Genomic DNA, 26,074 nt, shown 5'->3' on the forward strand with positions numbered 1-26,074 from the left:
CTTCAAATCATTATCATTTGAAGTGTGATTTTGTGAAGAAAACATTTTGTTTGACAATGTTATTGACACCATTGACCTTGTACAGTGGAAGCTGTCAAAACTGGCATCTGTCCAATCTGGCAAGTTGTCAAAACAGGCATAAAATCTCAGCTTTGTCCAAGACTTGTACATTTACCATCAGCTCTACAATCCAGCACTTACTCTAAACTTAATTATTTTACAGTCCAAATGGCTGCTGGTTTAGACAACTTCCACTGTAGTTTGCTCAAAACAAGGGACTCATGAAGGTCTGTGTTAGGATCACTGACTTGGTTGAAAAATGTTATAGGTTCCCAGTTATGTATATTGACGCTCATGCTGTTGATCATTGGATTGTCTGGTCCAGACTCAATTATCTGCAGACTGCCACCATATAGCTGGAATATTGCTGAGTATAGCATAGAACTAGACTCACTAAAACAAGGGTATATCTGAAATTGAGACATGTCATTTTGTTGTTTGTTCCATAAGAAAATTTGTTATCTCTGAAAACATTGGTGTTAATATGCTCGTCTTTCAATGAAATCTTTTGAGCTTACCTTCCCGAATTTTCAGCAGATTTTTATTTTATTATAAAAATGTGTTTCTCTTCACTTTTGAGGAGTATATGTGACAGACTAATTGAATGACTGGCATTCTTTAACATCTTTTGTGTATTACATAATTAATTGATGTTACTCAGGTAACTTCTTATTTATTTGTTTGAGATGGAGAAGATAGTGATACTATGTCTGTCACACTGATCCAGTGGCTTCAGCAGCACAATTAAGTTAAAATTTGATAATTTAAAAATTGATCATGTTTTGAGTTCTGCTTGCCCTTTCCTGATTTTTTAATAGTTATTTCCATGGAATTGTGTTGAAACTGTCTTTTTCAATCTATCAATAAATACAACCCAAACCCCTACAGATACACTTCAAACATCTCATTGTATATATCTCTGTTAACTGCGATGGAGAAATATTGCAAGTGAATTATGGTTTGGCAGCAAAATCACTCTTTCCTGTCACTTTTCTGTGTGGTTGGGTCTTGAGGACTGCCATTGTCTCAGGAGATCTGTCTGATGGGGCTAATAAGGGACAGATTGGAGACTGCCAGACAGGTCTGTCTAGGTCTGATATCAACTTTCTTGTGGCACTTGACTTGATTGGGCTGATAGATAACCTCTAGCAAAGAAATGTCTTCATTTAAGTCACAAAATATGCTCAAACTGTCTGCTTTTCTTTCAAATTTGATGACAGTGACATGTTTTCTGCAGCCTTAGCCTGTATACACTGGTGGTTAATATTTCTCATCAGGCCTGACCTGTACACTACTTGGTTAACAGATTTCGATATGAATAGGGCCACCAAAAGTCCAACAGATTTCAATATGAATAGGGCCACCAAAAGTCCATCTTTAACAATCACATCACCTTTTATACAGAGACTGTTACATACATAGTAGACTAGCAGATTGTCTCTGAAATGAACATATTTTACGGAAAAAAGATCATATTAAAAAAAAGATAAAATAAAATGAAATGGAGCCCTGAGACTTTCTTCATTTGGAAATCTAGACTTGCCATATTTTCTATACTTTTCTTTGATATATTTGCATCAGGGTATGTATGAAACACTACATACTTAGCTTTGCCTGCCCTGTTTTAAACAGATAACTGGAAAAAGCATCTAGGTTTGTAAAGGCCATTGTTGTCATTGTCACTCCACTTAATCCTACAGTCCATTTACTGTTGTTATTCTATGTTTATGAAAAGCCTCACAACCAGTTTAATACATCTGTTGTAAGACACTGAAAACAGTTTTTCTTACAGGCATCATAGCACTAAAACTACAAGAACACTCACTGTCAATGCCAGGACTTACAACAACACTACTCCTAAGACTATCGGAACACTTTCTGTCAAAGCCTGGAATTAAGGCAGCACTAGTATTGGTTGGGAGGAGAGATCCTGTCCCAGACTCTGTATTAACTACAGAAGGTTGGGAGAGATTTATCGGTCATCAAGTTTGCTGACCTCATTCCTATCATTGGTGTCAGAGGTCCATGGAACAGCCTGTGACCACAAAGGGTCATTTGTAATGAAATCTAAGGTATCCTGTTGATTGACCTGGTGTGTGATAAGGTTGCAATCTTAGTATTACCTCCATTTGGTGATGTGGTCATGTGCAAGATTCTCAGGACAGCAAAGGTCACATGACATGCTTCACAATAACATAAATTGAGGCGTGTCATATCGACAATATTTACTTTCTTTACAGTTTATGAGCTCGGTCTGAGAATCATTCACCAGTGTTTTCACAGAATGCATCTCATCAACTCACATCAATCCCTCTCCTGAAAGGAATCAGTTCGATGGAAGTCTTTTGTACAACATCATAGTATTGGTGCTTATTGTATTGACCTGTCGGTGGACACCTATTGACTAAGGAACAGCCAGTGACAGGCAAGTCATCTCCTCCTAGTGGTCAAGTGGATTGATTGCATGGCATGATTAGTCCATAGGCAAATAGCCTGAGGATGACATGATAGGTGGAGTTCCTGTATCTGCTTGACTGCTGTCCTGAAGATTGAGGAATCCACTGGTCAGTAACCATGTGAGAGATTTGATCTGGTTATTACACTCATAACTTGTTCGCTGTTATACTTTGAAGGCACAGACTGAGGACAATTGTAACTCTGATTGCGTTGTGGAAGGAGTCCTCAGGAAGTATTGAAGTCACCGAGGGGTGGGCTGTTTGTCGGGCTATTTTATGAAATCTCATTTGAGTGAGCCAATATCAATTTTCTATCTCACTCACTCACTCACTCACTCACTCACTCACTCACTCACTCACTCACTCGAGGCAGGTATTACACAAATATATGTATCATGTCTTGGATGTGGAAAGTGATGAAAATCCTGACGATCATAAGCCAGTCATCTATATCTGCCATAATAACATGATAAAAAAATAATCTTTCCCAAGATATCTAGTCTCTCTCTCAGTCCTTGAACAACATTATTTTCTCCACTGTCAAACCTCCCTGCAATGCTAAAGCTCTACATGAGGCAATCTAGATTTCCACAGGTTCAGAATCTCTGATCTCATTGGGGCTCCTTTTCAAATTCAGTTTATTTGTTATATATAATCAGAGACTAAAGATCAGTCTATATGTATACAGTTATTGTGGCAGGCCTTCTGTCAATTCTGTGTAAACAGACACTACAATGCGACATTGACCCAGTGACCTGATGAGAAAAGGCCTGTATAGCAAGTCATGGATGAAGCCTGGTCCGCTGGGATCACAGTGGAGAGATGCCTCTGCAAGATTGAAAACAAACACCAGAACAGTCTTTGTCGTTAAAGTTTTCTCAAGTGAAATGCACTCATAAATATCAAATTTCTTCCTTTCCTGGAATTGCCGGGGTGTATAAGTTAGTTATCTCACATGTCATTGTTGTGGAAAACCTGTTTGGACTGCAACTTACGTAACAGCTTTCTCTGTGCGTGGCCTGAAACTTGCGAATAGTTTGTGTGCGTTCAGAATAAAGTGGTAGTGATAACATTATCTTTTTACATCTTATTTTACATTCTCTTTGAAAAGTGTTGAAAAAAACAACTTTACAGGTTTTACCAGGAATGAATTTTGCATAGTTACATTTATCTTTTAGTTTTCTGCCTTGGGTCTTTATCAAAGATGCAGAAAGGATTACGAAAACTTGTTATGCTAGGACAAAATACAGCAGGCAAGTAGAACACCAAGAAGATAAGGATGTATGGAGTGTGGATGTGTTTAGGTGATGCTTTGACAGTGTTAAAATTTCAAACTGTGTTTTCCTGTTGACAAAGTAATGTTTTTGTTCCCGGTACTTAAAAATATTGGGGATGTTGTAAAATGTATATAGAAAATTTCTTGGGAAATTCTGAGCCGATTCAATAAGGATTCTTCCTATGATTTGTTTTTTGTTAGGAGAACATAGTTATTTTATTTTAACTGACACTGTCTTCTTCATACTTTGTTTTTGTTTGTTTCTTGACACTTTCTTCTTCATACTATTTTTGACAAAAGTGTGATCCTGCCAATAAATATTTTCCTTCTTGAAATTTGGCAAAAGATATGTTGAATGAAGTGCTGTACCGGACTGAATTTGAGGGAAACCACATTTTTCGTGATGCCATCAAGCCAGAAGCCCTCCCCTTCAGATTCATCCTTTATATATATGATATATGGAACTAAAGTGACTTAACCATTAACTGTGACTCTATTCTGGACCTATGCTCATTCATACAGTTTCACTATGCTGAAGACCTGGGCCCCGTTTCACAAAACTCTCGTAAGCCTAAGGTCTCGTAACTTTTTTCGTAGCCTTTGCACCTCCTATGTTACAGTATGCCAGGTACAAATGCTACGAGAAAAGTTACGAGACCTTAGGCTTACGAGAGTTTGGTGAAACAGGCCCCTGGATTTCAATTCCTCACATAGGTGTGTTAAGCTCATTTCTGGTCTTCCCGGCTATGATATTGCTGGATTGCTAAAAGCGGGGCAAAACTGAAATCACTCATTCCTGACAGTATCAATCACTGGATTGTCTGCTTTAGACACATGTATTACAAGCCAACACAATTTTACTGGAGTGTTTCTGAATTGAGTTTGTAAGATAATACGAACGAACTTATTTGGGTTCATGGACTTATCAGTGTGCTACCTTCTGTGACCTTTGATCTTTCCACCCATGTTAAGTTGACACTGATAATAAAAACAATAACCTAAATAATCTTAATAGTACCATGACCTGAAATCGGTCATGCACCAGCGTGAGACTCCTCGACGGAGCCTTCTGTTGTGTCTCATCATTGCCAGTATTGATTTCCAGTCACCTATGCTTGTCATGTTAGGGTTAAGGGGCAATTCAAATGCAGTGGAATTTCATGGTTGGTGACCTGAATTAACATATGTCGTCATGACCTTGGGACATAGAGAGTTGCTCACAGTTTCCTTCACTGGTTTCCTCGGGAGTTGGCTGTGGGGCAGCCTAGTGGTTAAATATGTATCATCATGTTGAAGACCCAGGTTTGATTCCCCACATGGGTACAGTGTGTGAAACACTTTTCTGGTTTTCCCCAAGGTAATATTGCTAAAAGCAGCAAAAAACCATAATCGCTGACTGAAAATACACAATGTACACACAAGCCAACAAGGACCAGGTTTGTCTGTAACGGTACGGACAGAAGCATGTAGCATAGATAACTTGAGCTATGAAAAATTGCCAAAGGGGACAACGTGGACAGACTAAGACTACTGCAGTATTTTAATTGAAACAGGATGCCACAGACAGTATTTGATGTAAACATTCTAATTTGACTTTTCAATTCTGATGTTGATATTTACTGCTTAAACAAGCAGGGCTCCAGATAAAAGATATGCACCATATGGTAGGAAATAATTTATAAAAGGTACCAGTGGTGTACAGTAAAAATCATTTGCAGAAGTATTTTTCTGGAAAATTATTGTTTTAATTTATGTTGACCTGCTCACACATGAGCAGTAATGTAGTAGTGGAAAGGAAACACAAGATTACTGATACACCATTAAATTCCATTCACCACTCTAACTGTACTTTAATAATCATTAAAAATCATTTAATAATAAACATAGGAGTTTTTCCAGTATTCCTGATGTTGAAAAAAATATGGAGTACATACTCCTGATGTTGAAAAATTATCTGGAACCCTAAATAATTTCAACAACACCCTTTCTTTCTTGTATTGCCACAGTTTATCTGTCCTTGTGTGACAAATTTATCTTTGAAATACGCATGTTCCTTACTTCTTTTGAGTAGTATAGTAGCATGGAGTGCTTTATAGTGAAAACGCATGCAATATAATTATTTTTATAAGAACTAAAGGAGACAGCATTTATGTAAGTTGTATGGAGAGACATGATCCTTCAGGAGAGCTCTGTGTTTTATGACATATAGTTGAATGTACAGTCATTCTTTGTGATGTTCATCACGTACTGAAGAAGGATACAAAACAGTTTTGGTAGACGTATAGATTACATGTAAGTGTGTGGTAAAAATTTATGGCCTTGACCTCAACTTGGCTTGCAGAGAGAAGCTATACATTTGGGTCTTTGATATTTAACAGTAGCCAAATTTTGATGACAAAGATCTCTTTATATCTAGCTTAAGGTTGGGTATTTGGGATTTCAGAAATAAATCACATTTCATACGGTTTACAATGGTAGTCTTACAGTGTATATGATTCAGTAATTATAAGTGTATATTCACCACTTACGAGGTGTTATTGCTTGCACTCAGTGGAGTATGTTGACTGTGAACCAATAACAAACAGTTATTACTGCACAAGGGCCTGCTTGCTCTGTGTGTGTGTGTGTGTGTGTGTGTGTGTGTGTGTGTGTGTGTGTGTGTGTGTGTGTGTGTGTGTGTGTGTGTGTGTGTGTGTGTGTGTGTGTGTGTGTGTGTGTGTGTGTGTGTGTGTGTGTGTGTGTGTGTGTGTGTGTGTGTGTGTGTGTGTGTGTGTGTGTGTGAGAGAGAGAGAGAGAGAGAGATATACAACCTGCTCCATACGAACTTTGATTCAAGTCACTGTTGCTCTAATGTGAATATTGAAAGATATGTCATGTCATAAAACTAAACTCACTTGCATAAAGTATTGTTTGTTTATTGATAAACATACATGATGAAAAGGACATCATATATAGACACATGACATGTCCATTTGCATAGTTTTATAAAAAATACTGCATTTTTGAGGTCATTTTTAATCATTTTGAATATTTGTGTAAATTTTCAGTTGTTTATTTATATTTTGAAAATCATTTTAAATTGTCTGTAATTTCAAATATAGAAGACACATGTTACCACAGTTGGCCTTTAATGATACAAATGTTGTGGGTAGGTTCAGAAATTTCAGCCCAGAGTGAGTGAGTATGTTTAGTTTTACACCACACTCAGCAGTATTCCAGCTATAAAGCTGTGGTCTGTAAATAATCTAGTCTGGATCAGACAGTCCAGTGATCAACAGCATGACCATGGATCTGTGCAATTGGGAACCGATGAGATGTGTTGACCAAGTCAGCAAGTCTGACCACCTCTTACTACAAGCATAGTCTCCTTTTAAAGCAAGCATAAGTTGCTGAAGACCTATTCTACCCCGGGTATTCACAGGTTCAGCCCAGAACTTGTAATTGGAAACAATGTACCCGATAGCAATGATTCTCCCATTATTGTAGCATTAAGTACCATTAAGTACCAAAGTATTTCTGAGAGTGTATCTGTAGTTTACATTATCTTAGCTTTTATGACTTCTGAATGCGTTATTCATGAAATCAAACATTGCCATATGTTTTTGTAAATTGTTAAAGGCAAAAATACATGTAATATTATTTCTTATATATCTTTTGAATATTTTTTTTTGTAGATTGTTTAATGTGTTTGTTAATATGGAATGCTATTCTTCTTGTAATAGTTTGTCTTTAAAATATAGACATATTTGGAGGCATAAACACATTTTTTCTCTCTACTCTACAAACACAATATTAGACACATTATTAAATCATGGATCTATTTTCCTTAGAGCCTTTGTAAGGCAAATAAGAATCAAATTGGGACAGTGATAAATTTGGTTTATTTTAATGCTCATATTTATGGTTTCATGCATTTTGAGAAATTGTGAAAATTGAATTAAATTTTTTTATTTTTTAGCTATAATTAGTTGCAAGTTCCAAGTAACGGCATGTCATGATAAATCCGTATAAACACTTGTGTGCTGTGACAGATGAAATATTAGAAGTACATTTATCATCATCATTTTATCAGATCCTGATGAGGATATTACTTCAGCAGGATGTACATGTCTTAGCTTTCTTTCCTGAGGAAAGTGAAATGGTTCCATTTTTTGTTATTGCATGAATGAAAGTTATTGAAGCTGACTGTGTGTAGACATGAAAGCAGGTAAACCTTGTTCCTACACCCTGTATGCTTTGATAATGTTTATGTTTGTTCAGCATTTATTCAAACAGGCAATACAAGCTTTTTCATATAAAACAAAAATTTCAAGAATGATTTGCTTCCACAGGGCATTTGTTTCTGTTTGAATTGAATGTCCATGTGGTACGGGTCAATAAAGCCCAACACCCCTGGTACTTAAATATGTTACTGCCTGAATATGGTGCTAAACAAAGCTAAGATAATCTGGGATTATGGCTTTGAGTGAGTGATATGGTGAGTGAGTGAGTGAGTTCAAGGACAATCAAACGTTATATAATGGTGGGGATATTAGAAATTTATTGTATTTGTCCTGGGAATTGAACCTGAATCTTTTGCATGGAGAGGGAACGCTTTATTTAATCATGAGACTATTCCTCTACCCCTTTTTGGATAAGAGTTTGTCCTGCTCAGTTTGTTTTCAGAAATGTTTTTATGAACATGTTGGAGGGAGTATGTTAAGTTTATCTGAGTAGTTTTAGAAAAGTATAATACTTGTTTAATGTGTTTTTTTAGACAGAAGCTTATATTCCAACAGTCAAAATAACAACAGTCTTCCTTCGCAGGTATCTACTGGAACACCTGGCATAAAGGTTTTTATAACCCATACAGCTGAAATTAATAAATTGTGTCACACCTGAACCTTTTATACGGTGGAGTAAAAAAATATTCTGTAGCCTTTTCAGTCGGGCCCCTACATGTATTTCTTAGAAAGGACAGTGTATTGTCTTGCAATATATTGTGATTCAGGTACCTGTATTGCGATATACTGAGCAGTTGAGGATTTGACAGTGAGTGACAGTAATTGTGCATATCAATCCTATTTTCTACTCTATACCTTCCTAAACATACAAGTATATCGTATGGTTCTGATAACAGTAATCTCAAAGTTAGATTGCATAGTCAGGGATTATATTTTCTTTTTCATACAGTATCTAATATTACAATATGCTGTTTTGTCACTGAATAAAGAAGTAAATATTTTTTGTAAGTGAAACTCTGTGCAGATTTTATCACAAAGCATAAAGATAATCACAAAACTTTATACATGTTCTTTACCGAATGTACAGGTTCTCAGAATAAATATTGCAGTACGTTTTGTTTGAAAAGCGTATTGTGATATTCTGGTATACTAGTAACATCGTGCAGTGCTAGTCTTGGCTATGATTTTGATCTAAATCGGTTGACATATTCAGGATCAGAATTATTGCAACCTCTGTGACAAACTGATATAGTATTCGTGATTTGATACACATTTAGACAAGTATCCCTTTTGTGTTTATACAGTGGAATATTGTAACTGTCTCATCTGACATTCAACAGTGACAAGACAACATGTAATCTAGTTCACAAAACTAATTTTGCAAATATAATCCACTAAAAGACAACATGTAATCAGGTTCCCAAAACTGATTTTGCAAAAATAAAAATAAGATTGCCAAATAAGATTATAATTTTTTATGAAGTGTAATGTAAATAATTATATTTATTGAAAACAGCCTCAGTTTTTTGCCCAGGCACTGATAATAAAATATTGACACCACAACTCACAGTGTTATATCCGTGTAGACTGGACATAATACATTGTGTACCATGTTAAGAGATACATGTCTCAAGCACATTGATAAACATACACCCATGGCAGTTCACTGAAGCAAGAGACTAGGATCAACACAGGGAAAATCCATTTCCCTAATACTCCTTTAGTGTATTAGTGCATATACACAAGCGGGGTAAGCATGGTGCGGCTTGGTCACTGCAGGCTTTGGTACGGATTCATCTACCCAAACACCAGTCTTTCACTACCCATTTTCCAGCCCTGAATGCTGTTGATCAGTCTATGTTAACTCTTTGTGTCTGTGGAGCACTCTGATCATGTGTCATTAACTCTCGACCTCTGAGACTAGGAGGTCTTACATGGCCCTCATAGGGACCTTTGTGAGGGGACTTTGATTAAATTAGGGTGAAATCTCACAGTAGTGTTGGATATCCTCCCCACTGTGTTGGAAGGGAGGGTGAACTTGCAAGGAGGGTTCACAATGTGTGTAGACACAAGGTGTTCAAGTTGGCTGTCATTGTGATGGATCCTTATTAACCCTGAAGCAGGAAGTGGCAGGATGTATGCTAGGTACAAGGCAGAGGTTGAAGCGGTATGTACTTTGGCTTTGTTTATAATGGTCTTTAGAATCTAACAAAAATTCACTGTTTCTTAAGACTAGTCCAGTTGGTAGGTTAAATTGGAACTTGTCTCAGAGTTTGTAGAAAGTCCTACTTCAACTGATTAATGATTTTACAATATTCATTTTCTTTTTGTTTTATATTTTATTCTGTTCAAATTTGTTGAAAAATTGAAGTATTGAGAACTGGTTAATAATCATACCCCTAAACTTTTACTGCCATCATTTCAGTATCTACAGAACAGTCTGTCTGTGTTGAGCTTGCAGTCAAGCATGAATTGTGACATGCCAATGACATGTCTAGTATATCTTGTCTGAACACACAAACTGTCTTGACGCTGAAGAATTTGTTTGTTTTTGTTGTACCGACAAGCTCAGTCATATTTTATTGGCTCCTGTTTGTTCAGTTTTCTTATATATGAAGTAATTAGATACATTTTTCTGTTGGAAATGAAATTTTACTGATTTAAGAGAATTGTTTCATATAACTATTTTATGTCTACTTTTATTTTTCATATTAGGATCCACAATTGTACAATTACCTTTAAAAAATGCTTGAATAACTTTGTTTTCACATATGAAATATTGCCATAGTTGCTGCGATGTTGTGATTCTGGAAATGTTTTGATGGGATTATTTTTATTTACAATTTTCCACTTTTGTAAGCAGTCTCACATGAGCAAATACTGAAAATGAACATTTTATGCTAATGTGTCGGTGCACTGAATGGGAAGATCTTGTAAATTTAATGCTGGAGCAGGTGAGCTGACATTTGTTTAGTACATGTTACTAAATATACAGGTTGACCTTGATAATAGTCAGGGATCTTAAAACAGAAATATCCTTTACGGTAATGCTTAGTATCAATGTACTGTTGTAACACCATTTCAGGTAACTTGCTTCACCTTATCCCTTGACCTCACACTGGTTACCTGAGTGGGAGGTGCATTATAGGTTTATACTAAGAGGGTATCTATAAAGATTGGACCTCTTGGGGGTTCATTGTAAAAGTTGGAGTTATGAAATGAGAGATTTATTTCAAGAAAATGGATATTTTGTTTAAGCACTGTTGATCCTCATTATCCAGTTTATATTAATTTAGTAGTTAACCATAGTATGCCTAAATGTTAAACCTACTGCTGTAAGAATTAACTAAAGATTAAAATAATCTGGACAAGTTGTGTCATGAAAGGAGTTCTGATCTCTGATCGTGTATGGGTACAAAACAGTTCATGTAGAATAAAGAACCTGTTTCACTGTTTCACTGGCACTTAAGACCTTGATGAATAATAGTGAGGGAGGGAGGTTAGTTTTATGCCTCGCTCAGCAATATTCCATCAGTATATAATCAATTCTGGACCAGACAATCCAGTGATCAACAACATGACCATTGAACTGCGTAACTGGGAACTGATTTCATGTGTCAACCAAGTCGGCGAGTCTGCCCTAAAAGTATCTTACCTTCTTAAATTGAAGAAACATATGTTCTGAGATGCAAAAATGAACTGAACAACATTTCACAAGCCACTGACACAACTCTTGTGGGTTCACACCTGTGGGAACAGGAGAAGATCTGGGCTAGAATCGATCTTCAGTTACCCATGCTTTGTTGACACATGTCATTGTTCCCCAATTACATAGATTGATAGTCATGCTATTGATCACTGGATTGTCTGGTGCAGACTTGATTATTTACAAACCGATGCCATGTAGGTGGAATGTTGCTGAGTGCGGTGCAAAACTAAAGTCCCTCATTCATAATAAAAGGTGCTGAGAAACAGAATGAGGAGTCTCAGCGTAGTCTTTTGCCATCAGTCTAAAGGAAAAAGGTCTGGTGAGATTCTGTATGGTCTGGCCTGCTCCATATTACCCTAGAAAATTATGCTTAGAATAGGGGCTCGGCTGATGTGTTTCGGGCACTTTCTGCAAATTACAGGTGTTGGTAGTGACTAGCTTTTAGCCAGACTGCATTGATCAATTCTATCACCATGCAAGTAGTCAGGACCTGGTGGAATGATGTAGGTTTTCTTTTAGATACATGAAATATTTCAAGAACTAGCTCAGTCATGGTTTATAATACTGACCAAGCATCTTGATCTCATTCATGTTGGGATGAATTTTACTGGAATTGTATTAATGGGCTTTTGAGCAAATTATTTGTTTCTGAATCATGTGTAGGTTGTACTAACTTCATGATCTGGGTGTGGACTAAACAGTTCTGTTTGATTCTGTGTCCATGTCTGGAACTGCTGGTGAATCCTAGATTCACCCTGATTATGGCCCTTGATTTGTTATTTCCTCATCTTTGTAGGTCTTAAGGGATATCAACATCAACATCACTCTCTTTTTCAGCCACTCGCTCATCCACCCACCCACCCACTCACTCACCAAACTACCGCGTCATAAAGATAGACATTGTTCAAAGCAATATACAAGCAGAATAAATGAAAGCAGTTCCCAAGAACTGTCTTTTAGCCTTGAGTTCACTGTATCCGCGTGAGTAGGTACGATGACTTCATACAGGCAACACCCTCGTTCGTATTAGGTTTGGACAAAGCATCATATCCTGTCACCTCATCTTGGCTTTGTCACATTGAGGAAACCCTACAGTAATGACCCAGTCAACCTCTGGTGTTGTCGACAAACTTCTCGCTTCTTGTAATTCCAAAACATACCAGAACTTAGGTCACTGTGATCATTAACATACTTATATTTTGAGTCAGTTTGACAGACTACCTTGTAAGTGTAGTTCTTCTTTAATGGATTGCCTTTTCAAGTCATTGTTAATACAAGTGTATTGTAGTTCTGTTAACCGTGACCTGGCTAGGGATAAGTATAGGTATTGACTTCTTCTCCTTTGTTATGTTCCACTGACATCGTTCATGGGAATTTTTTTCGATGAAAGAGGGAATTATTACCTATATTGCAGAATACACTGAACAAGTAGTAGACTCATTCCACACATGATGATAATGCATTTTATTTTGTCTTCACAGAGACGTGGTGGAATCTCATTTGATCGATCGGACAAAAATGCAATATATGTCCGGACACTTGGTAAGTAAAATACTTTAGACTTTTTGATATGAAATTTATTCATGCATATGATTGAATGTTGTATTACAATTTTGATGACCTCAAAGTTAATTGTTAGGATATCATTTTTATTTTAACAGATGGTGTCTAAAGATATATAGGATTAAAGAAATATTTGAACACATCTTGGTTTGATTCATAAAATTTGAATTGAAATCTGACTATGCTATCAGACAAGAACATTTATGCAATAAGATTGGTTTGTTGGTTGTTTAATGTTGCACTCAGCAGTATCCCAGCTATAGGGTGGTGATCTGTAAATAATCAAGTGTGAACCGAATAGTCATTCATGATCAACATCATGAGAATTGATCTGCCATTGGGATATGTAATGAGTAAAAATCTCTTTGTCTTTCCTCCTTTTTTTCTTCAAAGTCCCCTTTATTCATGTGATAAATAATACCACAAGGCAATAATTTCTGTTAACAAAACATCAGTTAGACTTATTAATGTTGTTTTTGACGATTTCTTAACTCATTGATGATAATTGAATTTGTGACAGTTTGGAATGCAACAAATATGATAAATAGGATAAGCATTAACCATGATTGGACTGTATGTTAATTTACTCATGACGTCCCTAGTGGCTGAAGGGAAAGTGTAAGTCCAACTAGGGTCCATGTTGGTACCAAAAGTACTGTATGTCCCTACGGTCTCATAGCGTTCGTACTGTCATGTTACATTGTAAGCAACTTATAAGATTGCTACTTGGAAAGTTATGAGATCTTAGGCTTACGAGAGCTTTATGAAATGGGGCCCAGGGTTCGATTCCCACATGGGTACAATGTTTGAAATTTCTGATCTGCCCCGCCTTGACATTAATGAATTATTTCTAGAAGTGGAGGAAAACCAAACCCACTCATGATATGGCAGAAATATTGCCGGTGTGACTATTGTTTTAACTCACTCACTCACTCACTCACTCATTTACTCTTAGTTCACATCAACGAAGATCTTGTGAGTTCATCAGTATGTGTCGGATCTGTCCAACACTGCTGACAGTTACATACATGTAGTCAGTATCAGGTTTATTCTTGGCAAGGTTTTCACTGATCTTTTGTTGTTGTGGCCGATAATAGCATTTTATCATAGAAGATCAAGTAAGCCAAGCTGTGAAGATATTTTCAGCGATGCACTGTGTAAGACAATATCCTTTTAACAGTTGCATGAAATCAGTGCCGTCATGACATGCAAAGTCCTTTGTCTTCGTGCTGAAAATAGACTGTTCTCGACATCTATAGTTTGAATGTCTTAGTCTGATTACAAGTCATGAAGGACAATATAAAAACCTTTTCATTGGTAGCTTTGGAATAAGTTAAAAATAGATTGCTTCGTAGAACGCATCATGCTCTGCATGATTACAGTCGATGTTCTCACTTGCTGCGAAGTTCAGCACATTGACTTGCCTTTGCAAGAGTTTGAAATGGGTGCCATGGATGGTGCAGAATATGCCCCCCTTGTTGGAAACACCTGGTGTCATGATGTTTTGATATAAAGCACATGCTCATGGCAAAATTAATTTTGATTTTAAAATATATTTTGGGTGGATTTATTTTAATGTGTTTTGTTCAGTTTTATTCACATAAGTTGGTGCAGTATATATATGACTTTTACCATAGATTGATGTTGTGTTGGGTTAACAATCAGATACAAGATAGTTCATGTTGGTTGTTCACACTACTGGTGGATAGTGAATGCTCAAAGTCTGTTAAGGATGGTTGGGTAGTCTAGTGGTTAAGGCATTCGCTCGTCACGTTGAGGACATGGGTTCGATTCACCACACGGGCACAATATGTGAAGCCCTTTTGTGGCATTCCACACCATGATATAAACTATGCAGCATAATATTGACAAACTGATTGTCTGATCTAGAGTCATATATTCATGCAGACCAGGAAAATATAGCTAGGATATTGTTTAGTGTATAGTAGGGTTCTTGCAGTTTTTGCGTACGTTTTGTGTCTACTAGCCCAAATGAGGTAGCCTAGTGGTTTAAGTATTCAATCTTCATGCCAAAACCCTGGGTTTGATTTCCCACATGGGTGTAATGTGTGAAACCCATTTACGGTGTCCCCTTTTGTGATGCTGCTAGAATATTGCCACAGTCCAACCCACTCACTAGACTGAATGTTTCAGGACACTATTAGTAGCCTTTTAAACGAGACTGCTGAGTTGACCCTCATCTTCAGCAGTGAGGTTTCTGCTTCCTACAACACAAAGATTAGAGACATTATTGGAGACTGTTCTTTCATGTACTTCTTCTTGGGAAGAATCCAGTGATCTTTCATCTTTTTCAGCTGTATATTATGTTCTTCACCCTTTGTCATTGGAAACAGAACATTTGTGCACCAATTTGTCTAAAGTGTGAAAATGCCAGTCAGTTAAACTGAGGCTTTATTGCCAGCAACAGTCAATTTTCACAAGTCTAACTTTCATTGAAGAAGTATGTAGAGGGGAATGACCTTAGAATTAATGGAAAAGAGGCTGTTACTTTTTCAGGAGCAGAGTGTTTGCAGCATATTTTGGTATTTAAATAACATTTTATGTGACTGGTAAGATGTCTTGAAACATTTCCTACATTCTAACTAGAAATTTCAAAATTATCGTGGAATCATATGTTAATCAATATTTATTGATTAGAAACCATCTGTCATTAAACAGCTTATGCTTTAGCTAAGGTACATAGCGGTCACTACATGAACGCTATGCCGCACGTCCATAGACCGCAATGGTGGAAATCCTTTGTCGCACTTTCGTGCCCTCATTATGACTATTGCGCATGAAAAACTTATGTGAATGGCTTCTTTGAACTTATACCTATATGTGTGCCCTAGTTTCGTTATCAAAATATTAAAAAATAAATGTTTGCAAGCCATCAAACATCTCAGGCGATCGATTTTAAAACATTTTACATCACGTGACGCAAAGGGATTCCCTCCCTAAAATAGTAACACCTGTTCCAGACCTCGGTGCTTGTTTATAACAAATTTTCATACATTTTTAGATAATTAAAAGGATTGTGTGGAGACTTTCTTTCCCAATCAAGACAGACTGACCACCCAGCCCTTTCAACAACTGTTTTGAAAGGAATTGCTCTGGAGTTTTCAATGCTTTCTACAATATTCATTATATTGGATCATTGCTGCCTCCTTGACAATGCATTGGTGTTTCTGTGCTACTCCTAAAAGTTTGACTACAAAACATAGTTTACCAGTAAGACATACTGAATGTAGGAAATAAATAATCAATGAGTTATCGAAATAATTCTCTCTAAATTCCATTTATGCTTTAAAAAAAATTTTAAAAACCAAAAACCAAAAATGTTAACATTCCTTAGTTCGCATTTCTACTGGGTTGAATATCAGTTTTAATATTCCCATGTTGTGTTAGGTTTCAAGGACCAAGCTTCAATCCTTGCTGCACATCTCTTCTTTTCCATATTAGCAAACCAGTAGCAAAGCAGTGTTTGTTATGTTTCAGTTATAAACAAATACCAAAATATGGGAATACATCTAAGAAACTATTTTTAAATGGGGAAGGATCATTCAAATTACAGCACAATGGCAAATAGCATATTTAAACTCTTCTTCATATATCATTGATGAAAAAGGTCTTTATTTTTTAAGTCACTTATATACTTCAATGAAGTCTCAGCTGAAGAAACTCCATTTGCAATATGACAGTACCTCTTCCTTTGACAGCAAAAATAGCAGGATTTCCAAATTATCAATGAAGTATTAGTTCAGAAAAGTATGCTTTTCAAGGTGCAAATTTTATTGACTTATATTGAGAACTTTAACAATAATAGGTATATGAAATTGTACATGCCCATAGCTCTAAAACCGCTTGTTACTTTTCAGCATAAATTGGAATAAATATGGATCAGAGTCTAAAGTTGTGCCTTTTGCTATCTGCAGATTTTTTTCATTTTTATTTTTCTTGGTTTTTATGGAAACGATTGGACTAAGTGAAAAAGAGCAGGGTCAGTCAGTGTAAATTGGAAACGAAAGTCTCCACACAATCCTTTTAATTTTTTAAGAATGTATGAAAATTTGTTGTAAACAAACAGCGAGGTGTAGAACACGTGTGTTACTATTTTAGGGAGGGAATCCCTTCGTGTCACGTGATTCAAAATGGCGCCGCTCATATGCGAGTGATCGCCTGAGATGTTTGATGGCTTGCAAATATTTATTTTTTAATATTTGATAACGAAACTACGGCACACATGTAGGTATAAGTTCAAAGAAGCCATTCACATAAGTTTTTCGTGCGCAATAGTCGTAACGAGTGCGCGAAAGTGCGACAAAGGATTTCCACCATTGCGGTCTATGGACGTGCGGCCTAGCGTTCATGTAGTGATGGGCGGTGGGGTAGCCTAGTGGATAAAGCGTTCGCTCGTCACGCCGAAGTCCCGGGTTCGATTCCCCACATGGGCACAATGTGTGAAGCCCATTTTCTGGTGTCCCCCGCCGTGATATCGCTGGAATATTGCTAAAAGCAGCGTAAAGCTAAACTCAGGTTTATAGCCAACGCGTACACACCATGTAACTTGTGCGCTCAAACAACTACTTCCCACTACTTTGGCAACTCTCCATTCCCCATTAATAATGGAGAGCAAAAACACTAAATCAACGTCATAAATGTAATCTAACAATTATTTATTCTAGAATAATGTAGCCCAAAGTTACTTCTGTTTGTATGTAAATATAATGGATTACTGATTGCGATTGGAGGATACAGTATCAGATTATACTTATGGCACGTGTCGGTAATTCAGATCTGATGTTTGATAGGGGAATTGTTATTATTAAGCCGTGGAAGTGATCAACCCTCAAAGGAACCATTGAATGATGTGAATATACAGTTACTCTGTTCGGCCATTTGCATGTTCGCCTTTGAAATGTGCATACCTTTTGGCGAATGAGTCTTTTCCTCATTGTGTTTTTCATGTGACTTTGGATAGTGGTATAAGAATGAATGTTTGAAGGGCTTGTGATAGGGTCAAATCAAAAGGGCCAGTTAATTGATCTGTATGGATTTGATAGGTATAGTTCCTTGGAAGATTTTTCATGTTACAGGTTTGGCTAGGAAGTTTTAAAGAGGTTATTTGACAATTTGCATCAGGCTTGAAATCCTGTAATACAAAGTAATGAACACAGTTTTACAGAGTTTATTTGACAAAAGGCTTGACATAAGTGTGTAAGTAAAATGTTTTTGTTATCTGTGTTATTTTTGTGTGCACTGCATTACCTTCCTGTGTGTTTTTAGTTGCTTCTTCTCTTGAAAAAAAAAAAAAAAAAAAAATTATAGGATATTAAACAAGCTTCCCCTTTCATATCAAGTTTATGTCCCGAGTGAAATAATTTTGGTTTGTCACGAGCTTTAGCGAGTGACAAACTAAAATTATTTCACAATCTTTCACCTTTTACCTGATCTTTCACCTTTTTCAGCTGTATATTATGTTCTTCACTCTTTGTCATTGGAAACAGAACATTTGTGCACCAATTTGTCTAAAGTGTGAAAATGCCAGTCAGTTAAACTGAGGCTTTATTGCCAGCGGCAGTCAATTTTCACAAGTCTAACTTTCATTGAAGAAGTATGTAGAGGGGAATGACCTTAGAATTAATGGAAAAGAGGCTGTTACTTTTTCAAGTTAGAGTAACTTCATATTCTATTCTACCTGCAAAAATCATTCCTGATGCATGCAGCATGAGAAATTTACATTGGTATTCTGGAATAACAGCAATATTCCATAAGATTTCCTGTTTTTCTTCTTTTGCTTTTCCGTTTCCTCAGAGGATATGTTTGACAATTTCTTTTTTAATTCTTTAACATGCATGTACATCTTTCAGTAGCCTAAGACATAGTTGCTGAATCTCTATAACCTTGATGGTAACAAAGTAACATGTTTTAACTGAAAAGGAGGAAATCTAGACTTGCTTCATTTAAGGCTTTCACACTGCAGAGAAGGCTTGGCAGTAGGCAAAGTAATGTGGTTTAGGGACTGTGAGACAGACTAATCTTTCAGGTGGACATAAACAACTAATGTAGTTTTGAAATACACAACTGTCTTGACATTATTTAATTAAAAACAAATGAAGTTTCAGGAAACATGTCTCAGGTTACTCATATTATTTCAAAATTGTTTTAATGCCCATGAATAAATTGCATTATTTTACAAACAAGAATAACAGAAATATGTTTAATTGCACAATGTGCTGAAAGTCTAAAGGATTTTGACAATCTTGTAAACTAAGCTGAGATAGCAAAGGAATTATGATGGTTCGGTATTGCTGACAGGTTCTTGTGCACTTTATTAAAGAATTGGAGCCCTTCTGTAACAGCTTCTGTTGGTTGTCGTCTTGTTTGTGGCCATTTGTTTAGTTTGCCCTGTGATGTGAGAGACACCTTCTTACAAGTCAACTCTCGGTCTGTGTGTCCTGACGCTGTATCGTGGAAAAACATCTTTACTCAAGTCTTTTCTAGTGCAACCGTGATATGTGTTTGTTTCTTTGCAATGGCAAAGTCTGAGAAAGTGAGATAAAACAATTTCTTTGGAATCTTGTTTTTCTTCTTACTGTGCCTATCCTACCATGCCCGAAGCATTTGCCGTGATAAGAAGAGTTGTGCTGAAAGGAAACCGATGAAGTCAGATGTACTTTGTAATGAAGGCAATATTTGAGGGGGAACAGTGTCAAACATCCATCAATCAACAATCATTGGAGGAATGTTTCATCCCAAATTACATCAGTGATTTTCTCGCTGATGAACATGGTGCCAGATTTGCACCTTCCCTTAGACATGCCATGGTAGATAAGATTCACTTTGTTGTCTTAGCCTTGTGACATAACATTAAGTAAAAATCAGTTAACTCCCTTGTGTCATTACTGCTCTCAATAGGATTTCCCTTAATCCGGTCAGCAAGGAATGAATGTTTAATGAAACCACATGTACAAGGAGGAATGTATGATAATTACCGTAGTTGCTGTGTAAAACCATACTGACAGACAATGGAGTCTGTTCAGTTTATGGAGCATGTAGTAAGGGAATTATTGTTCATTTCATTTGTATCCCATTTCTAGTACTATTTAAACAAATGTACGAAAGTTGAGATTCGATGGTTCATTTAGGCTTTTTTTTTCCCTTTGCAGAAATATCTTTGTTGCAGCTGAGACAGATCTTTTGTTCTGGGAATATATGTAAGTTTTCAACATAATGGGAGAATCAAAATGGATGGCTGCAGAGATATACTTTGCCCTTATACTTACAATGTGCCACATATGGAATGGTTATTTTCTGGGCTTAATTTAGTTGCCTAAACAGGTGGTTTTAATGAAACTATTTTTTTTTTTAAAAATAATGAACTTGATCTTTATGATTACTTTAGTGAGGCTTCCATGTGAAAGCATGTGAGGATCCCTTTGTGGTTTAAGACATGTATATTAGAAGGATTACGGTATCCACCATCTGCTTGATAACAGGTCTGAGGGATTTCACTATACATGATAATTGCCAGACCATCTTGTTTCAATTAGCGCAAGTTCCATGTGCTTGTCCATGACTCCTTGTTAGATTGAAGGAGAATGGGTGAGCTAGAGGTACACTTACTGAGGGATACTATGTGTGGCTGATGTCCCCTGAACACTTCTGCATAGCTGGTTTGTTGTCTTTTTGTCAACATTTGTTTATTGTTTGTCAGCTATTAGCTCAGAAGGGTGTAAACGCCAGGCCAAAATCTTTTCAGCTGTCACTTGGAAAAGAACATTTGCTCTCGTAGAGAAAGTAGTATCTGCGATGATGATACCTGAAAGTTGAATTAATGATGTTTACAGCAATTCTGAAATGAAGGTATTATAATGCAAGTGCTGTTGTCATTATTGGTTGCTGAGTCACATTGATTTACCATTAGCAGCGTGGATCAACCTGTATGTTTGCCTGAAGGCAAGTTCTCTGGCACTAACTCAGTGATACAATGAAGAGAGCCAGTTTGGTTTGATATATGCAAGTCACTTATTGTAGCATGCTCAGACTCTTTGGGAATTGCTTCCCTATTGTCCAAGTGTTGTTTTGTTGTTCACATTATCAGTCTCTGAAGGTGCATTGTTGTTCTCTGTTCCTACGTACGTCTTATCCTAACTACCATGTGAGGAACTGGTTAGGAATTGGTCTTCTGTAGCCCATGCTTGCTGTTTGAGGCGACTAACAGGATCAGGTGGTCATGAACATTGATATTGACATTGACGTTGACAGATGGCACCAGATCCCAATTATGTAGATCGATATTCATGATGTTGATCCGTGGATTTAGAGCTGGAATATTGCTGAGTGTGGCATAAAACTAAACTCACTTACTCACTCACTCACATCCTTAATACCTATTTAGACTTCATACAACCTCTTGTTTTTGGTTGTTTGGCTTTCTCTGTCAGGATGTATTCAATCTGTTTTGTCTCAGCAGAGTAATCTAACCTTTCATAAAGTTTCAGCATGAGTACATTGGTTGAGCACAAGTAAATTGTGTCACATTGACTCACTATGCTCTTGCACTTTCATTTTCAGATTCAATCCTTGTCTTTTTATCTGCAATCAGGGCTCGATTTAGTGCTTTGTTACTTGCTCTGGTTCAACCCAATGTTTGAAAATGCAACCTAGTCATTAGGCTAACTTGCCAATCAGTTTTTGAATGGGTAAACTTTTGAATAAAACATCTAAATACTTCAAAATCATATTTCTTTAATTGCACAGTGCAATAAAAGCAGTGCATCTGGAATATCTCTTAGATTGAGCCCTGATACAAAACTTTTACAAAATTCGTGTAACTGCCTTTTCAGAAAAACTTCATGAAATGTTTTGTTTGTTTTATTGTTTTATTTATTAAAGTGTTTGTCCTTTTATGAAGGATACCTCTAAGACGTTTTATCTACAATCTTTCAAAGAAAATTCAAAATGAAAATCTATTAATAAAATCTAGAATATATTACCTTGTTAATAGGTTGCCTGCGGTTTCCACTGAATGTAAAAAATAGCCTGTGCATGAATCTCGTGCAAATGTAAAACTTTTGAAACAATAAGCACTTTTTTTCCAGTGCAAATACATGGAAGTAAAATTATGCTAAACATATACAGTATATATATGTAAGGAACAGGATTTTGTGTTTCACATCAAGATGAAAACACCCTTTTCGAAAGTGGAGTAGTATTACCGTTCAGAAGTTGCAGCAGTTTTAGTACGAAGATTGTTGAACAATGCCTCCTTAGAGAGGCAGTAAAATTATTGGGCATCCAGGGTATAGTAGACATTATCCGAATGTATACCCTGGAGATATGGAGGATTGCCATAGATTCGAGTCCTTCCATAGATCAGATGGCATGCGCCCATCTTATATCTTTTTACCAAGTGTAAGAAGTACCCGTTGGACAACAGTGCAACTCCTGAACTGAAGTTACTCCTTGGTCATTATCCTTGTAAATACATCATGTCTGGCTGCCATGATTCTCTACAAACATGAGGTGTTCAGAGGAATTTTATGATTAGCAGTGTGTTTATTGCATGATATGTTTTTTAGGATGATTCTCATGAACTCAAGCAAACAGGTTGAGGTTTGCTGAAGTTTGCATTGCTCAATATACTGTCAAATATTCATCTAATCCAACATTGTCTGTTGCACAGCAGATTGTTGGGTTAATGAGGATGTTGGAATAAATAGATGAGACTAAGGTACATTTATTCAATGTGTTACTAACAAAATCGTCAGATAAAGCCAATTGTCAGATAAACGGGGGTCAAATTAACGAGACATGCGTGTATAGAGTAAGTGGGGGAGCATGGTTTTAAGCTTCTATTAGCCATATTCAAGCATTATTCCGTCAGGGGTCACAGAAATGGCTTTCACACATTGTACCCATGTGAGGAATGAAACCCAAATCATTGTCATGATGGGCGAACACTTTAACTCCATCGATATAGTAACAGGTCTACATGACCGTTTTAGACCCATGAAGGTCCAGGGTAGAGTAGGCCATAAAAGGCCACTAAGCTTGTCGTAAGAGGTGTCTAACAGGATCGGATGGTCAGGTTTGCTGACTTGGTTGACACATGTCATCGGTTCCCAATTGCACAGATCGATGCTCATGTTGTTGATCACTGGATAGTCTGGTCCAGACTAGATTATTTACAGATTGCCACCATATTGCTGGATATTGCTGAGTGGGGCATAAATATAAACTCACTCACTCACATAATAGTTTTAAAGTTTTATTTTCAGATGTGAAAATGTGTTTTTTGTATTTTTAGCTGATGTTAAGATGAGGGCGAAGCCTGAGAAGAGAGCTCCTCTAGGGAATGCCAAGTCAACGATTTTGGAGTCCGAACACAGGGTACTGGAGAGTAAGTATACTACGTGACAAGTGCCATTGTGTTGTTGATGACACATCTTGCATATATATAATGCGTGAATCATGTGAATCACTGCTTAAATCACATACATGTCTTTACTTTTAGGTTAGATGAAGCCTGCTCTTGATTTCAGTCATTTTAAACTATGTCGGACTTTGATCTGTTGCGGTGTATTATGACATGCTGATGTGCTCTTATGTCTTCTTCCAGAACTTACATTACCGGAGTATAAGATGAGGTTTCGATCCCGGTTCCTGAGTCTGCACAAGGTCCACCGTCGGCGCCGGCCAGTGTTGAAGGTGGTGGGACATAACAAAGTCCTCCTGGATTCTCACTATGGCAACCAAGCACAGGTCAGTCATCACATTATCCTTTAGATCTAACTTGCACAAAGCTTTCTTAGTGCCATGGTTGTTAAAACTGCTTCACTTTAAGAAATCCTAGTCTAAAGAATTTTACGAACAAACTTCTTCCATATTATTAAAGGTAGTCCATCAGGCTGAATATATTCTCATGAATGAATCAAGGTTTCAGCTTCTCTTGTTTAGTATACTAGACAAGAATAGTTAGGGATATTTGCAAATTGTGAAATTATGAATAATGATGTATTTATTCATTGACATACTGATAAAATATCAGTCATATCCTTAACCTATTTCGTCCTGTCAGGGGTTAAAAAAATCCCATCGCCTGCGCCTGGGACAAGTCAGTTTGCATTTTGGGCAATCAGATAATGGTATCTTACTGGTCCGTGGACTATCAGATAATTTCCACCAATGGTTTCAAACTGCAAATAATCTTGGATTTCATTTCATATCTGCTCATAATGAAGCTATTAAATTTCACAGTTGTAGTAAAATAGAGCTAGTAGAGAGTGAAATTATCACTCTTTGATAAATAGACAATAAACATTAACATCAAGCGTGATGTCATAAAATCAGGGCAAGTAGAAAATTTGTCAGAAGAATTGGCAAGTGGCTTTTCAACATATTTTTTTAACCCCTGCCAGCATATATTGGTCAGATTAAGTGTGGCAGTTTGAGAAAAGCAGATGTTCCTTACTTCTTTTGAGTAGAATGGCTGTCCTACCGTTGTTTTGTTTTTTCCAATTTCTGTTCTGAATTTTTATGGGACAGGTCATGTGGAAAGCTGATAATTATGACTTTTCCAGTGTTTATTTCCTCCAGTATCATTGCAAACATTTTCACAAACATGAAATAGACTTTGATGGGGATTTAGGTTAAGAAATGTCATGAAGCTTCCCTGCTGTTCTGTAATGATTGGGCCCTGACAGTGTTCAGATTCATGTTATAGGAATGGTAGATCAACGGCTGATTGAGAATCTGTACTTTCACCAAATACGATCAAAAGGTACAGATGTTTTATTGCATGTTTGCAGTGTGGCTTGGTGGAGAATATATTGGATCATTCTAGGTGCTGGATTATTGATGTAGTTGAAGTCAGCCTTATTATGTTAAGCAGAGGAGAGATGTGGAGGTTTCACAGCATAACAAAACTTTTTTAAGGACAATTCACTCTGCAAAGCTGCATTCGCAAGGTTTGCCTGAGTGATTTTGTGTTTGTATCCCATTTTCTTAATTTGTATGAGCCATACCAGGGGTTATGAAGAGTGTGGATAACATACTATCGGCATCACGTATTGACTCCTTTTAGTGTTACTTGTGGTTTAGTTTGAGTCAGATTATGAAGAACATTATGACTTGCTGTTCACTAGTGCACACTCAGTCTTTCTAATGACTTCTCCAAACTTCTGAAATACCTTTAGCTATGTAGTACATCATCTTGAATCAACTATGTTGATTCTTGGTTAGAATGCACACCAGAAATGGCTTTCACACATTGTACACATGTTGGGATTTGACCCTTTCGATGGACAGGAAAGTTGTAACCACTGCCCTAGTTCACCTGTCATCTCATAAGAAGTTAAACACAACCGAATTCTGCCATTTGGCTAATAGACAATCTGTGATGGCATGACAGAAAAACTGTAGTAACAGTTCAGTCTTCTTTAACATCTAGGGCTCCTTTCACACAGTGATCTTTACTAAGGCGAACCTTAACTCCCATTCATTACCATTGTACTAAGGTTACCTTAGTGACTTATGATCACATTACTGCTTTGTGAAAGGAGGCCCTGGTCAGTAGTGCATTCCTCAGTGTGGAGTAATGAAACAACTTGGTATCTGTGTCCTACAGACTGTCCCTTGTGCTCTTCTCCAACTCTATCCCTATGCCTGACCTGCCATGTTTGTGTAGAGTCGCCTACTCTCTTGATTTAGTTTTGTCCTACCTAGTAGCAAGTCATATAATTTACCAATTTCTGCTTACTTCTGGAAGAGATATAATGGCTTC

General features: G+C 36.9%; 1 protein-coding gene across 3 annotated transcripts in view; it reads left to right on the forward strand.

Annotated features, from left to right (window-relative positions):
* LOC137292218 (high affinity 3',5'-cyclic-AMP phosphodiesterase 7A-like) overlaps nucleotides 1–26,074 on the forward strand; it is a 77,618-nt gene that overhangs the window by 27,132 nt on the left and 24,412 nt on the right. For 2 of the 3 annotated variants that reach the window (XM_067823791.1, XM_067823792.1), the window contains exons 2-4: nucleotides 13,206–13,266; nucleotides 23,600–23,692; nucleotides 23,912–24,054. In XM_067823791.1, coding sequence (XP_067679892.1) covers nucleotides 13,206–13,266; nucleotides 23,600–23,692; nucleotides 23,912–24,054 — 297 coding nt within the window. Of the gene's footprint in view, nucleotides 1–10,090; nucleotides 10,183–13,205; nucleotides 13,267–23,599; nucleotides 23,693–23,911; nucleotides 24,055–26,074 lie in introns of those variants that run through there. The other variant, XM_067823793.1, reaches the window with a different exon arrangement.

Source organism: Haliotis asinina, chromosome 7, assembly GCF_037392515.1.
Source record: "Haliotis asinina isolate JCU_RB_2024 chromosome 7, JCU_Hal_asi_v2, whole genome shotgun sequence".
NCBI lineage: Eukaryota > Metazoa > Mollusca > Gastropoda > Lepetellida > Haliotidae > Haliotis > Haliotis asinina.